At 49.0% G+C, this 14,972-nt stretch overlaps 4 protein-coding genes across 4 annotated transcripts; 2 read left to right on the top strand and 2 right to left on the bottom strand.

Moving 5' to 3' along the window:
- Positions 1 to 2,089: 2,089 nt before the first annotated feature.
- On the top strand, positions 2,090 to 3,525 carry FTJAE_3039 (RING-8; the record flags this gene model as incomplete). The annotated part of the gene is made up of 2 exons (XM_037349294.1): positions 2,090 to 2,295; positions 2,385 to 3,525. The coding sequence occupies 2 exons, from the start codon at positions 2,090 to 2,092 to the stop codon at positions 3,523 to 3,525; spliced, it is 1,347 nt and encodes a 448-aa protein (XP_037209952.1).
- A 773-nt stretch (positions 3,526 to 4,298) lies between these two features.
- On the bottom strand, positions 4,299 to 5,231 carry FTJAE_3038 (uncharacterized protein; the record flags this gene model as incomplete). Its single annotated transcript, XM_037349293.1, has 1 exon — positions 4,299 to 5,231. The coding sequence occupies one exon, from the start codon at positions 5,229 to 5,231 to the stop codon at positions 4,299 to 4,301; it is 933 nt and encodes a 310-aa protein (XP_037209951.1).
- A 560-nt stretch (positions 5,232 to 5,791) lies between these two features.
- Positions 5,792 to 12,039, top strand: FTJAE_3037 (vacuolar sorting-associated 8 like; the record flags this gene model as incomplete). Its single annotated transcript, XM_037349292.1, has 6 exons — positions 5,792 to 6,124; positions 6,182 to 6,623; positions 6,672 to 10,558; positions 10,783 to 10,857; positions 10,902 to 10,915; positions 11,292 to 12,039. 6 exons carry the CDS (start codon positions 5,792 to 5,794, stop codon positions 12,037 to 12,039), a joined length of 5,499 nt encoding a protein of 1,832 aa, XP_037209950.1.
- A 25-nt stretch (positions 12,040 to 12,064) lies between these two features.
- FTJAE_3036 (uncharacterized protein) lies at positions 12,065 to 13,708 on the bottom strand (the record flags this gene model as incomplete). The annotated part of the gene is made up of 2 exons (XM_037349291.1): positions 12,065 to 12,969; positions 13,024 to 13,708. The coding sequence occupies 2 exons, from the start codon at positions 13,706 to 13,708 to the stop codon at positions 12,065 to 12,067; spliced, it is 1,590 nt and encodes a 529-aa protein (XP_037209949.1).
- Between the last annotated feature and the right edge of the window lie 1,264 nt (positions 13,709 to 14,972).

Here is a 14,972-nt window from a genome sequence, read left to right as displayed (position 1 = left end):
CGAGGCCACAGCTGACAGTCTCAACATCATCACCTGTCAACAACCTTGCCCCCCCTTTTTTTGTCTTATTTTATTACTTCGAAACCTTTCAAATGGCTGTTCTCTTTAAACATTTTCGCATTAATTACTATCCCTCTTTTTGCCGATGACGATCTTAGTGGAGCGGTTCAGAAACAAGGAGCTCCGCGATGCGGGCCGGGCTTGAGACGAATTAAGTCGGCAACAAGTGGAGCCGTTTCGGTGGGAAGCGCTATGATGCTTGTCGATATCCGGCCGAAGGTTTTGGGCCTCCAAAAGCAAGCAAAAAGAATTCATAAATAAATAAACAAACAAAACCTTCTGAGTAAGCGGCTAAAGCCATTACCGAATATGTCTTGATTGTCAGATATGTCAAGCTTCAACGGTGTAAACCGGTGACTCGGAAATTTGCGAACGGCATGTTACTGTGGCGAAAGTTTGATATTCGGCAATAGACCACTAACTGTCAAAATTAGTATCAGCAACGAACCACCTATAGTGAGTGACTGTATCTGGAGTTTGATTTAGACTTGAGTAGAGCTGACAGGATGCTTAAAGTGAAACCGTAACGTGAGTCGGATCTGTTAAATGTAACCAGGATTCCAGACTCTTGGTAATGGTTAATCTTGTTCATCCCGTCTCAGAAACTTGCCCTGTCTCATAAGACAAGGAAAAATCTGATCAAGATTCCCAAAAATGAGCAAAGCCCAAGAGCTCAGAGGAACCCCTGGTCAGAGTCCCCGTGCGCTTGAATGACGCCCTGTGACATCCACTTACTGGGCTTCTGTCTTCAGATTTCATCGTCCCCCGCGGACTGCGCCACGGATCACCTACGGATTTGAGCGACAGAGTGAAGCAAGCGTATTGCGTTAAATACGCCCGCGAATACGGAACAGAACCGCTTGTTGTATTGTAAATGCAACGAGGCAAGGTTTATTGACGGATGCCTCCGTTGACCTCTGGACCCTTATAGATCTATCAATTATGACATTTTCAGACATACAGTTCCTCTTAAATGCTGGTGTCCCAATGACTTTTGAGCTTTAGAACTTTACTCATTATCTCGTGGTTATCCAACAACTACCTACCTACCTCATTTATCTCTTCAATTTGTAGCACGTCTTGATTCAGGCCAAGTCTATGCTCATTTAACTCACACCCGTTGAGGATCTTCCAACTCAAGACCATCACACGCGATATCTATCGAGCGTCTCGTAATCTCTAAACAGGTAATCTTTCCGACCAACCACCTCCCCCATCACCCCCAAACCGCCAACCTCGCACTCAAAACTCAGCACACCAACTCACTCAATCGTCGTTCCAGCCACAGACAAATCACCCCGTTCGTTCCACCGGCTGAACCCCCCTGTCAACGCCCTCTACTCCAATTGGAACCGGCAGCGACCTCCCTCTTTCAGCACATCCTGCTCTATCCACCTCTACTAGCTCCAGCGCAGAGCAGTAGCCAGGGCCTCTCCAGGATTTCTCCAGCCCCCGCCGTGTCTTTTTAGCCTCTAGCCCTCAAAGTGGTCTAAGTGTTGCAACTATAGAGGTACCGGCTCACAGTGCCCCTCACGGCTTGAGCTCCACCCACTACATCGACACAACCAATCACCATCTGTCGCTGGCCCCCGGCCCGGTTTCGCTCGCCCCGTCCCCCATTCCTTTGGGCTCCTTCCTTCTCTTTTTATCCTTTACGCGGCCACTTTCGCACCTGCCGTTGGATCTGTCTCTTCTCCTGCTTTGCCTTGCCTGTTCTGCCACTCCACCTTCGCCCTCCTGGCTATTCTCACCTCTCCAACTACTCGCTTTGAGTCGAGTAACTTCTCCTTCTTCCGTGAAGAAAGGGAGATTCATATCACAGACATCGCTTTTTCTGCATTCAGAAGGCGATTGCTGAAGGTTGGCAATTATTAACTTTAATTGCCTTCATCCGTGCATTATTTGCCGCCTGCATCTGCGAGCGTTTGTCCTTTGAACGGTCCATGGTACCCGCACGGAAGCCCGCGAGTTAATTCGAGTCAGCCTCACACTGCTCAGCGTTTATTCTGGAAACTGCCCGGAAGCAAACATGGTCGCTGTTCATCAAATTCTGACCGAGGTCACTCATGTCGTCATTCGCGCTGCCGCCGCGGAAGATCCCTCATCGACGACCTCTCAAGCAGCTGCTGAGACGACAGACAGCGGAAATGAGAAGAAAGACAACGGAGGCGGGTCAAATTCCCCTCTTCTCTTCTTTGTTGCTCTAGGTTTCGGTGTTGTCTTCACAAACTTATGGTGAGACTTGGCTTACACACCTACATCTGGCCTCGTCCAATGGCGATGGCTGGGCCACATCTTGAAAACGCTCTAACAGACTATTCCAGGATCATCGTCGGTGTTAAATACTGCTTCCGCTACAACGCCCGAAATCGACAAATGCGAATGAATGAAGATGGCGAACCTATCACACTTGAAAACATGCCTCGACCTCATCGCAGACGCCGCGAGAAGAAGTTGATGACTATGGACGAAGTCAACGACAAGTTCCCGATGATGAAGTACAAAACATGGGTTTCCGATCGCGCAAAGGAGGGTCTTCCAACAACTGGTGGCGTTTCTGCACCTCCTACTCGACCTAACAGTATTCGCGAGGCGGATGGAATTGTGCCAGACTTTTCAGCAAAGGTACGCGATTCGACCGACGAGCAACCGGCAACCACCGTACCAAAGACGAAAGGACAGGGAGAGACAACGGGAGCAAGCAATGCCCCCGAAACATCGGCACCCGAAATTTCCGCCACAGCTGTTGTGCCCGAGACCGAGAAGCCAAAAGATACACCCAAGACAACTGAAGGCCAAACCTCAACCGAACAGACAGCAAACAACAACCGACTTCAGCGAATATCTAGTGAGGAGACCGACGACGAGGATGACCACATTGATGGCGCTCTGCCGCCCGAGTGCCTCGAGAACCCCGGTGATACATGTGCTATTTGCATTGACACACTGGAAGACGACGACGACGTTCGCGGATTGACTTGCGGCCATGCTTTCCATGCCGTCTGCGTTGACCCTTGGCTGACAAGTCGACGAGCTTGCTGTCCGCTTTGCAAGGCCGACTACTATGTTCCTAAGCCTCGACCGGCTCCTGATGCTGCCAACGAAGCTGGTGTCAACAACGGTTCAAGCTTTGATCCTCGGAATAACCCACGCTTTGGTCTCCCTGCCGCGATCCGCTCTGCATGGATCAGGGGTCCCCGCAGTGGCCGCAACGAAAATTCAGCCCCCGCCAGGCAACGACGTCGAACGGGGGACGCTGCAGCTGAGCAGGAACCTGTCCAACAGCCGGAACAGGCCCACCAAGCACCAGAAGTTACCCAAACATCAAATGGTGGTGTCTTGTCGTCTGTTCGAGGTGCTCTGCGTTTCGGCCGAAGGCGACAAGCACAAGATAACCATAATGGTTCTGAGACTGTAACACCATCACAACTCGAAGCGGCAAACCGCACCCCAGCTTCCACGTAATGATGCGAACCTGACCTTTATTCTTATATAAAGTATGCGATTGTTTTTTTAGCGATGGTTTTCTCTCATTTTCCCCCAGCATGAGGTACTGGGCACAACCGTCACGAATCTCGAAATCATAAAGGAATTGACTTTTGACGACACAGCATTTATTCTATACCGCATGACATATACGTGGGGCGACAGCAGGTTGGTAAGCTGTATATCCGGGTGATAGTGACAACGGACGTATAGGCTCGGCGAGCCATATATACATACCCCTGAGGCGGCGTGCGTGGTCGTATCATGCTTCGCAGGCCATGAAGGCAACGATGGCGTCGGTAGCGTGGAGGGAGGAATTACCAATACTCTTTGGGGATTGTCTATCTGTAAGACAGCTATTGTATTTGCATTGGGCTAGAAAACATAGCTTTTAGCTGGACGGGAACGGAGCGGCGGAGTTTGTGGGTTCTGGGTCTTTGATAGTTAGATGGCGCAATAGAATATTTGTTCCATCTGCATATACACTCTGCTCCTGACTACGTGCCTAGGGTTGGTGAATGATGGAGATAAAGGCTAAGTCATTGGTTTTTTTGCATCATTGAAACATCGTCTCTGATGGTTGAATATGGCTGGCCGTTTCGCATTTCGTAAAAAGGCTTTGATTCAATTATCTAGTATTGGGGTGACTGCTGTAGACAACTGGTCGAAGAACTGCGCTTCAGGAGTTTCATCAAGGTAAAGTATTGATCTAATTTCTTGTCTTGGAATCTCAGAGATCTATCGTTCGTATGCTAGAGGAAAGATCCCTTTGAAAATCTGCCACCAAAATCAGCAGCCTTATTCATCAACTCTCTCCTTTGCGCGGTGCCAATCTTTCCACCAAGAGCCATATCCTTTTCTCGGTCAAATCCCCGCTTACTGGGATCATCCTCCTCTTCCTCGACCTTTTTACCTTCCTTTTCTCTTCGCCCTTGATGCTCAGCGTATAGACTTTTACCTCGTTGCGATTCAATGTTTGCTGCAATTCTGCGATTCCGTTCCTCCTCTTCCTGAGACTTCCCTGGCTTCGGTGCTGTGTCTGTGTTCTTGTCGGCGCGTCCTAGTACCGAGTCATGTAGTCTCTTCAGTTTCTCTTCAGGGGTTTCAGTCCATATCGTCGACACAGCCGAGGGACCAGGCGACGACGCTGGCTTGGAAGCGAATTTACGATTGCGCATCTTGGTGGGGTCGCGCTCTGAGTAACCCGATGCCGTAGGGGGTGCAAGCATCCACGAGTCGCGCTTGGGTGCTGGTTCAGCGGATGGAAGCTGTGGTCCTATCGTGGGTTTGTTCGCTTTGGCTGAGCCTGGAAGTGCAGGGCCGTAGTCATCTTCCGAGTCTGAATCTGAGTCGGGAGATGCTGCTGGGCGTTGCGAGATGTCGGCAGGAGGTGGTGCTGGCCCAACGGTGGGCTTTGGTGGTGCTGGGCTTGTATCAGATTCGGAATCAGACTCGAGATCTATCTCGTCCTGATTCGACGTTGGCAAAGCTGGGCCGGTGGGTGCTTTGGGCGGTAATGGCGCACAGGGACCATAATCATCGTCCGAGTCTTCTAGGTCAATCTCATCTGTATTCTTTGCTGGAGATTCGCTGCGGCGATGTTTGCTGGAGCTTGATTCTTCATCAGCAGAGGTACGCTTCCGTTTCGATAGGTGCGGCGGTAATTGAGGCCCAATCGAAGACATTTCGAGTATGATTTACGAATGACGTTCGGTTCCAGTGTTTTAGTATGTATATTGCGAGGGGTGTAGCATTTAAAGCTTCGATTCAAGGTGGAACTTGTCGCAAATGCGACGTCCCATCGGTAACAGACGTCACAGCGCAGCCCCGGAGAATCCAACGGCCCGCACATGGACCTGGAGTGGGCTGGGGCTTGGCATGTGCGTTCGCTGCGCCGCTGCCAACCTCCAAAAGATGGGGCTGCGTAACGAACGAACTACTGACTTACCTACCTACGTAGCTCACCATAGCTTCGTTTGCGCAATCCATACCTTTCTAATTCCCGTCTTTTGCGACGCGAATCGATTGAAGAGCCAGGCATTTGAAGGCATTCGAAAGCCTAATTATACCAGCACACGCAACTTTTCCACGTTTTCCCGTTGCCCCTCCGACCTGGTTCATCTTATATATTCACTGAGCTCCATAAACAGTGTTGCCATATCGCCAATCTGCAGCTTTTACTCCCGCAGTGCCATGATCTCAACGCGGTAGTGCTTGCGCATGCAGTGATGGAATCCAGAGCGCAATGGCCGATTCAGAAGATTTGTCGCTCACAGGAGACGTGGGCTTGGACAATGGCGACACGATAAATGATGCGCCTACGGTAGCTGGTACTGATGTGGATGCTGGTGCTGATGGTTTACTCGAGGACTGTGACGGGCCTGACCGTCATCTTACACCGGTTCCTATAGGAAACGGATCCGTTACGAATAGATATCGCGAGATCATGCAACAGCAACATCAGGATAGTTCGGATGTGAGCTCTTTGGGTGGAAGCTCTTTGCATGGTCTACCAAAGCGTGCTGGTAGCCCAATAGATTCGGTCTTATCGGGACCTGACGATACGCCATCTATCCAAGTAGGAGCACCAATTCCAGGATCTCGAGCCATAGTTTAACATTCTAACCTCCCACAGGGATCATTTGTCTCCTCTCCTGGAAGCAGCATTCTCCCGTCTGTGGCGTCCCGTCCCGGCCTCAGCAGTCCCTCACCATCTTTTCGACCTTTCGATCGCCGATTCCAGTCGCGAATTTCTTCTTCGGCAATTAATACACCTCGCTCGTCGTCTCCGGCATTTCCTTTTCTTTCAAGCCATAGCCGTAACGTTTCGTTAAGTTCGCAATTCCTCATCGACCAAGCCGACCTAGAGACACCCACGCCGCCATGGGAGGTGGTTCGTTGGACAAAGCTACGGAAGCTCAACGGTCATGCATTCTCTGAGGCAGGGAAACGAAACTTTGGATGCCCAACCTGTCTCGCCGTATCAGCAACGATAGTGCTTGGAACGTCCAAGGGTATCATATTAGTGTTCGATTATAACCAAAATCTCAAAATGATTATTGGTCCAGGGACAAAGGGTAGGTTACAATCCGCTCGCTGCGCTGTATGGAACTGACATGGTTCAGCTGTCGAATCTGGGCCAATCACTGCTATAGCGATATCCGCAGATCATACTACAATTGCAGGAGGACATGCGAGTGGTAATATCTTTACCTGGGATACAGGCCGTGCCTCGAGACCTTTCCTAACAATACCACATTTGGAACCATCGCAGCTCCAAAATCGCACGGTAGATGGGCATGTCCCTGACGTTGCTATCACTCACCTTGGGTTCTTAGGAACCCGCCATACAGCCCTTGTTTCAGCTGATAACAAGGGCATGGCTTTCTCGCACCTGGCGACTAGAGGAACTGGTGTACTTGGGCGAACCGTGAAAACCCATCGGATTCTTGGTCGATATCCGGATGCGCCAATGCCTCCGGGGAAGACGGTCAAGCCTAGCACCGTTCTTGCCTTCGCACCCCTACCTCTTGGCAATGTTGAGTGCTCAACAGACACCCTAGGATTGACAGCTATGCTGACACCGTATCTTCTTGTTATCGTGTCAACTACGCCAGTGGCCCAGACTCAACACAAGTCAGCGCGGCCTAAGGATGTTCCCCCCCACAGCGCGATGACAGGCTGTTTAGCATGGTTCCCAGCAGTAAAACTGAAGGTTCCTGACCTTCAAACCGGCAGCGACATTTCGAAAGTGAAGCTTGCGTACTGTTGGTCCAATATCTTGACAGTGCTGGATGTAGACGAGTATCCCCGTGAAGATAAGGACCAGCCTGCATCGTACAGATTCAAGGCACGAAGCAGGTGGAAGTGCGAAGAAGCGATTGTTGCTGTGCAATGGCTCAGCCGTTCAGTACTAGCAGTGCTTACGATATCTCAGAGAATGATCGTACTTGAAGACAGGAGCATGCGCATGACAGAGGGCTTCGATCTCGTACAAAAGTACATATACCACGCAGACCTGTTCTCGGAGCAGCTACACACTCTTGTGGAACAACTTGATGAGACCGATTCCTCGATGCATGGCGTCGTAGCTGATGCTTTCTACATGAGCTTCAAAGCGTACAAGGGGAGGATATTTATCCTTGGCTTCAATGAAGTCTCAATTGGCGCATTGTCAAATTGGGCCGACAGACTTATTGCTATGATGGAAAATGGCGACTATCTAGGCGCTATTCAGCTCGCCACTTCTTACTATACTGGCGACGCGGACAAGCTCACCGTTGGATTGCCTGAAGATCCTTCATTGCGTCACACTCTGGTTCGTGACAAGATTATGGAGATCATCAGTGCCTCTTTGAAGTATGCTTTTGGTCAGCGTCAGAAGGATCCCGAGAGCTACGATGATGAGCACATGAAGCAATTAGCAGAGACCTGTTTCACAGCTTGTCAAGCCGTCGACAACCAGGACTTCCTCTTCGAGGACATGTATGACTGGTACGAGGATGCTGATATTGGAGGCATATTTCTTGAGTGTCTCGAGCCATATATCCTCGAGAAGACCATCACGATGGTGCCTCCAACTGTTGTGAAAGATTTAGTCCAGCACTACGTCAGTCGAGGATGGGAGAGTAGACTTGAGGAAATGATCTGCCACATGGAGACAGCGACACTGGACCTTGATCAGATAACATTGCTGTGTAAGCAACACAGCCTGTACGATGCTCTGATCTACGTTTGGAACCAGGCACTTGGTGATTATATCACTCCCATGATTGATCTTCTGTCTCTGTTAATACCCCTCATGGTTGATGGGGACTTCACGGCAAACAATCCAGCAGATGACTTCTTCAGCATCAATGCCCTCAAGATTTTCCCATATTTGTCTTATACACTAACTGGTAGGGTGTATCCAAATGATGAAGCGATGAGTGAAGAGATGGCAACCAAAGCTAAATCTGAGATTTACTGGTTTTTCTTTTCCGGAAGAACTATAATCTGGCCCAAGGGTAGTGGGAACGAGTTTCGTACCATCCCCAACTCTGAGTCGCAGCCATCGTTTCCCTACCTTCGCATGATTCTCAAATTGGATGCCCCCAGCTTTCTTAGCGCGTTGAACGAGGCATTCGAGGACCCTTTCCTGAATGACTCCACCGATCAACACATGAACGGTTCCAGGGGAGACATGCCGGAAGAACAGATCTTTGGCCAGACCATAAACCGGCAATATGTTCTCTCTATCTTGCTGGATGTCATGAATCCAAACGACTTTGCCCCTGAGGATACTATCTACCTCGACATGTTTATTGCGCGGAACCTTCCAAAGTTCCCACAATATCTTCTGTTTTCAGGCACAACACTCTCGCGCGTCTTGACTGGTCTGTGCAATTACCCAGGCCTCGACCTGGCTGAGGATGCACAGCTCAGCGCTGAATATTTACTCTCTGTCTATCATCCGTCAGACATGCCTGACTTGATGCCGTTGTTCAAGAAGGCAGGGTTCTATCGTATCCTGAAACGCATATACAAGACAGATAAACAGTACGGAAATCTGGTCCAGACGTATTTTGAGGACCCGGAAGACCAAGAGTTGGTTTTCGACTGCCTACGCGAATGCCTGCGACCTCACTCAGGGCTGACTGGACGTCAGATTCGGGAAGTACTTCTTGTCGTTAAGGAACATGCACGAGGATTACTTGAAATTGATGCCGCATCAACTGCGAAGACTCTAGCAGAGCAGGGCTTGGAGCTACACCAGCACATCATCGACTCTGCCGAGGATGCACCAGACCTACAACACACATATCTCAAGACATTGCTGGAGCCAGAGGAGCCAACAGCAGATCACAAGTTGGTGGCCGCTCGTGACTTGGTTGAACGTTATGTGCAGCTCATGTGTAAATTTGATCCGTCTCATGTATCTGATTACGTTGGTCTTGTGCAGTCAACTGACTTGCGGCTTGAAAAGCTGCTGCCAACGATGGAGGAGACTGGTGTGATTGATGCGGCCGTTGTGTTGATGGCTCGGGAAGGCCAAGTCAAGGACGCTATGGAACGACTTGTCAAGCATCTCAAGACCTTGGAGTCCGCAATGCATGGACTGTTGACAGGTGCCGAGGAACAGCATTCAGGACCAAGTCTTGGATACGCCGCTGAGGATCTTCTCGAAGCTCTTCAGAAGTATGTTCATGTTGGCATATGGTTATGTCAAGGTCAGACCAAATCATCAACTAAGAAGTCGAAATTGGTACAGAAGAGCCCGAAATCGGCAACTGAGGCACTGTCACCGGACGAGGCTTTATGGCTGAGTCTGATCGACGCGTGTGTACAAATCACCAAGACATTGTCACCTGCTCTCAGCGCTGCTGCTGAGCAGAATATCAGTGATGACGAGTTTGATGAGGAGAAGCTAGTGGCTCTCCTTCGCTCGCTGGTTCAGCACACATTCACGGCGCTGCTTACAACGACATCCGGCCAGACGACATCTCTGTCGGGGTCGAAGCTGGTCTCAAATGCTGGTTCCAGCCTGTCTTTTCTGCGCATTCTCAGGGCGTTCTTGACACAAGCGGCTGCGTCATCCCCAAACTTGGCAGATCTGCGAGGTGTATTGGCGTCCATCTTCTCGGCGTATGCGTATGAGGAGTCTATCCTCAAGCTATCGAATCGCCTGTTAGAGCGCAGTCTATTTGTCAACGTCAGTCAATCAGTCGAACTTCGTCAAAGGGGATGGCGCCCAAGAGGATCAACGTGTGAAGCATGCAGCCGAAGAGTATGGGGACCTGGAGTGGCTGGAACAGCAGTCTTCGAGGCTTGGGAGGATAAACAGGCTATTGAAGAAAAGAGAAGGAAAGAAAGGCAAGCCAACGCAGCGGAGCGCGCCAAGGGTGGTGATGGCGAAACGGAGCTCAAGGCCAAGGGTAAAGGGATCGACACAAGACCGTCGAGCATGCTCATCGAGACAAACGCCAACAGTGGCATGGGCAGTAATAAGGACAAGCCTATGGGGCCTTTGGTGGTACTGGCTTGCCGGCACATATATCACCAGAGTTGCCTGGATGAGTTGCAAGAAAGGCAGCAGAATGGAGTGGTAGGCGTTGTTGAGAGAGAGTATAGATGCCCTATTGATGGGTGAGACTTCAAGTTTTCTTCCAGAGAGGACTCTTTTGTACAAAGTGTATGACATGGTTAGATATCAAAGATGTGGATTAATGATGACGACTCTTGGAAATAGCTTAACAGAGTGAGGGTAGCGGAAAGAGGAGTGGCCGAGGTCGAGTGGCAGCTATGGGTATATGGGTACTGGGTGTCACCCTGGTGAGATAGTGTATTCAATCAGACCTAATCAATAAATAATCCAGACCATAAACTATTCGTGAGTCCTATCATGGTTCTTTCAGTTATGTTCAGTTCAGTCGCTTCATCATTTTAGGTGGTGCGGATAAGCCTTCGGGAAGCTTGAACGTGCTAGACGAGCCTCAGGGAGCAAGAAAACACCAGACCTTGATAAAGGGTATTAAAACAAACTCAGCAAAAGATATCCTGCACTTAATAAAGGTATCCTGAATTCACCTAAGCCTTGTTATCACTCAGGATCGAGGTCCTGAGTTTTGATTCCTCCCTAGCTCCCCAGGACGAGGCACTAGAACACCGCCGTTGTAGCGGGTACCTGGCCTAAACTCAACTGAGTGACGTTGTCACATTGCCCTGAAACTCAACTTTTGACACTTCAAACCACACTCTTCATACAGAAACAGACAATTCGCAATCGGCATGTCACTCAGCTCAGATGACGAGGACGATATCCTCTCAGACGCTCAATCGGCCAGTTCTTCCGGGGAAGACGAAGATTCTCCCCCACGGCAATTGTCGCAGAATCTGTTTGCGCCTCCGTTTTATGGGCGACCTCCAACGCCTTTGCCCCCTTCACCCTCACTCACATCTCTTCTACGCCCTTCACGGCCAACAACACCAGACGCATCTGATGACGATGCAATCGCGCCTGTACCTAGAGCCGCGCCAAAGGTGCCGACGTACGAATACTACGGATTTGTGCTGTATCTCTTCAGTAGTCTGACATTCCTCATTTACCTCCTCTGGGGCTATCTCCCTTCACCGTTTCTGCACGCCCTGGGAATCTACTACTATCCCAACCGATGGTGGGCGCTCGCCATACCGGCTTTTATCGTCATGACAGTGGTTTACATCTACGTAGCTCTCGCTGCATTCAACACAGAGATGTTGACAGTGCCACTATCGAGTGTTGAGACTGTCGTTGATGGGGCGGGAAAGCTGGCGGAGATTGATGCAAAGGGAAGATTAAGGGGGAGTCGCAATAGGGAGAGAAAGGTGCATGGGGATGGGAGATTGAGATGGAGAGAGATTTGGAGTGAGGGAACGGATGCGGTGATGGATATTCCGCTGGCGGGTGTTTGTGAGGTTTTGTATGGAGAGGGAAGAGAAGACGGTGAAGATATGTATGCCGATGATGAGATCTGACAGTTTTTGTTTGTTCGCAACATGCTTAGAATAATGACCTCCATGTTCTGGTTGTGAATGTCTTGAACGTCCAACTACTATTCTCATCGTATCCCAGATCAAATAATAGTATAACAGCAAAAATGAAGACCAAGAGTGGTAACGACACACTAAAAAATACACCAAAGTTCTTCTCGCCAGGTAAATACCGCTCAGACATACTAAACAGACTCGTAGAGAATGACAAAGGAATGAAAATGAGCGCGACAATAGTAAACGTCTTGATGGTTTTTGCTTCACGAATAGACCTTGCAGCTCCATTGATACCCGTCACTCCTGTGAGCGACTCGCTTAGAAACTCTGCCCTTTGTCTGAGAGATTGCAATCTCATATAAATGTACTGAAAATCCGACTCGGATTCTGTCCACTGTGCGTAATCGGTTGGAACTACGGGGTCGTCAAATTTGATGTGCAACTGTAGCATTATTTGCGAAACATCCTTGATATATCTGCTGAGTCGACTGCATAAAAGTTGGATATTGCTCCACGATGCTTCGAGGGATGTTGTCTGAACAGATGCAAAATTGTCTTTTCGCTGTAGAGGAAACGCCATTGTCGATAGAAGCGCATCGTGGTATTCGATCAAAAGCATGTAGTGAGACGCCATGGTCTTCCTCATGAAAACAGTCATGTCCAGCTGAGTTGCTTGCTGGGCAGATATGTCATTGTAGCATTCGGTGTAGTAGTGAAGCAAGTCGTCATATAGACATTCCCGTGAAGGCCCTGATGTTCTGCTCCGTACAATCCAAGGACTGGGGATAAAATCTGCATATCCTCCTTGGAACGGAGGTGCAGAAAATTCTATAGTCTTGAGCGACCACGTCTTAGATTTTGGCTGTGGTTTTTGCCATATATGAGCTTTTCGAAAGGGTGGATCGCAGAGGATTAAAGCTACAGAATGTCAATTTTACTATTCTCAGACTATGATAATAAACATCAACTTACTACTCCAGTCGTTTTCATTAGAAAATGTCGTTTTCCAGAATGAACTTTTTCTGTGAAGAATAACTGTAGGCTCCCAATCCTTGCCGAGCTTAGTCCTCAGGGCGTCTCTCCCAGATTCTGCACATCCTACGCTGAATGACCCGAACTCTTCACGAAGAGCTCGAATATCGTAGTAGCTTGCAGTAAATGATCGATTCCCGTCAATGAGTGAAGGTAAGCACGGTGCTAAATTGGGCTCATAGGGCCATCGCAGATATGTCGACGTTCTCTCATGAGTGACAAAGAACATAGGATCGACCTGGAGTTCGTCACCTAAAAGTGCTATAACTTCTGTGTTCAAGCCTTCGACAAGATAGATCATCCGATGACTTTGGCCATCTTGACGCAACTTTGGCAGTTGAGAGAAATGATTCCTCAGTTGTGCAACATGAGGGAGTTCCGTAGGCGACAGCATTTTGCCTTGACTATCCAACTCGAGAACTGCCGCTCGAACATGCTGTCTGTCGCACAGCATAATAGCACGGTTGCGTCCATCGGGCAACTCGAGATTGGGCTGTCGAGAACAGCTCTGCTTGATGTAATTGAGATATGGTCCATCGGCTGATAACCAGCTGCCATTGTCATCCTTCGTTCGGGGCGTGGAACGAGCTTCGGGTGCTTCCACTACAGGGCATTTTATAGACATGTTGTATATACACTGTGACTGTCTGTGTAATAAATGAGAACTTCTCCAGTCGGGAGTAAGGAGTCGGTACATATACTGCGGCTGAATGGATGTGCAGTATGACTAAGGACTGTGAGCTGAAGGTGAAGAGAGCTCTGACTGGCTACTACAAATGATAACTGAGTCTTTAAATGACCAGGGCTCGGTTGTATTGGTTCATGGTGATTAATTATAAGCATTGGAGCATATGCAATGTAATGGATGTCTTCCTAGGTGCTCTGGTGCTTCTCGATTGATCGACTGCCTACCCTAGAGATAATACAAGAAAATGGCAAGTCAAAGCCTCGAGAGCTTGATGTTAGCGAGTCCATCTTATAACTAGAACTAACAATTAGTGTGATGATTTATATGAGGTAGTTCAATACTAATCATTTGAGTTCTTTAAAAGAAGGAGTGTGTTGATTCCACATGCAACTGTTGGGGATTTTTTTGTCACGTTTCCCTGTGTTAGTAAAAGAAGAGATCTATACTAATGCATGATATGCATCTTACTATGTCCTTTCATAACTATTATGTACATGATGCAAGCCACTGACTAACAAGCGACCATCCGTGCTATTCTTACTGTGATATATCATTCACGGACGGCTGATGATACAGACGCTTCTGAACAGGGAATAAGTTGATGTACCGTTCAGCTGAAGGTACCATCTTAGTGGTTCGCGCCCCAGAGCTGCGGGCTCTGATCCAAGAACCTGGGAAGCAACCACCTCTTGTTTCAAGACCAGGACAAAAGAGATGAATGGTTTGGCACGGGCCAGATGAGACCTGCATTTTCGTGTGCAGAGTAAAGGAGGCAGGAAATACAAGTCCGAATAGCATCATCTTGTGGCTACGGAGGGTTGCTGGGAGACCTACTATCCAAGAGCTTGGACGGAGCGTAACAATGTGAGGTATCTCCCGTCGTCTTTAGGAACGAGGACCAGATAATGCACGACAGAGTCTCGACCCCAGAGGTCGGCGACTCCCCTTTTGAGACCCAGTTGCCTTACAGTTGGTTCTCAATGCTCACAATGGCAGTGCAACCCGCCAGACCCTACTCCGTACCTCATGTTTAAACTACTATTGCGGAGTTCGCTAGGAAACAACCGAATCTCCTTAGCTTAGCTGTCTAGGATCAGATAGATAGCCTTATGAGCTAGAGAATCTGAGATTCACGCTACCTCGTTGCAATGGATAACGACAGAGGAGGAGACAGGACGATGTGATGTTTCACGATGATCTG

The sequence above is a fragment of the Fusarium tjaetaba genome, assembly GCF_013396195.1.
Source record: "Fusarium tjaetaba strain NRRL 66243 chromosome Unknown NRRL66243_c0000060, whole genome shotgun sequence".
In the NCBI taxonomy this organism is placed as follows: Eukaryota; Fungi; Ascomycota; class Sordariomycetes; order Hypocreales; family Nectriaceae; genus Fusarium; species Fusarium tjaetaba.
Note: the sequence above shows the minus strand (reverse complement) of the source record. Positions and strands in the feature narration are given on the sequence as shown.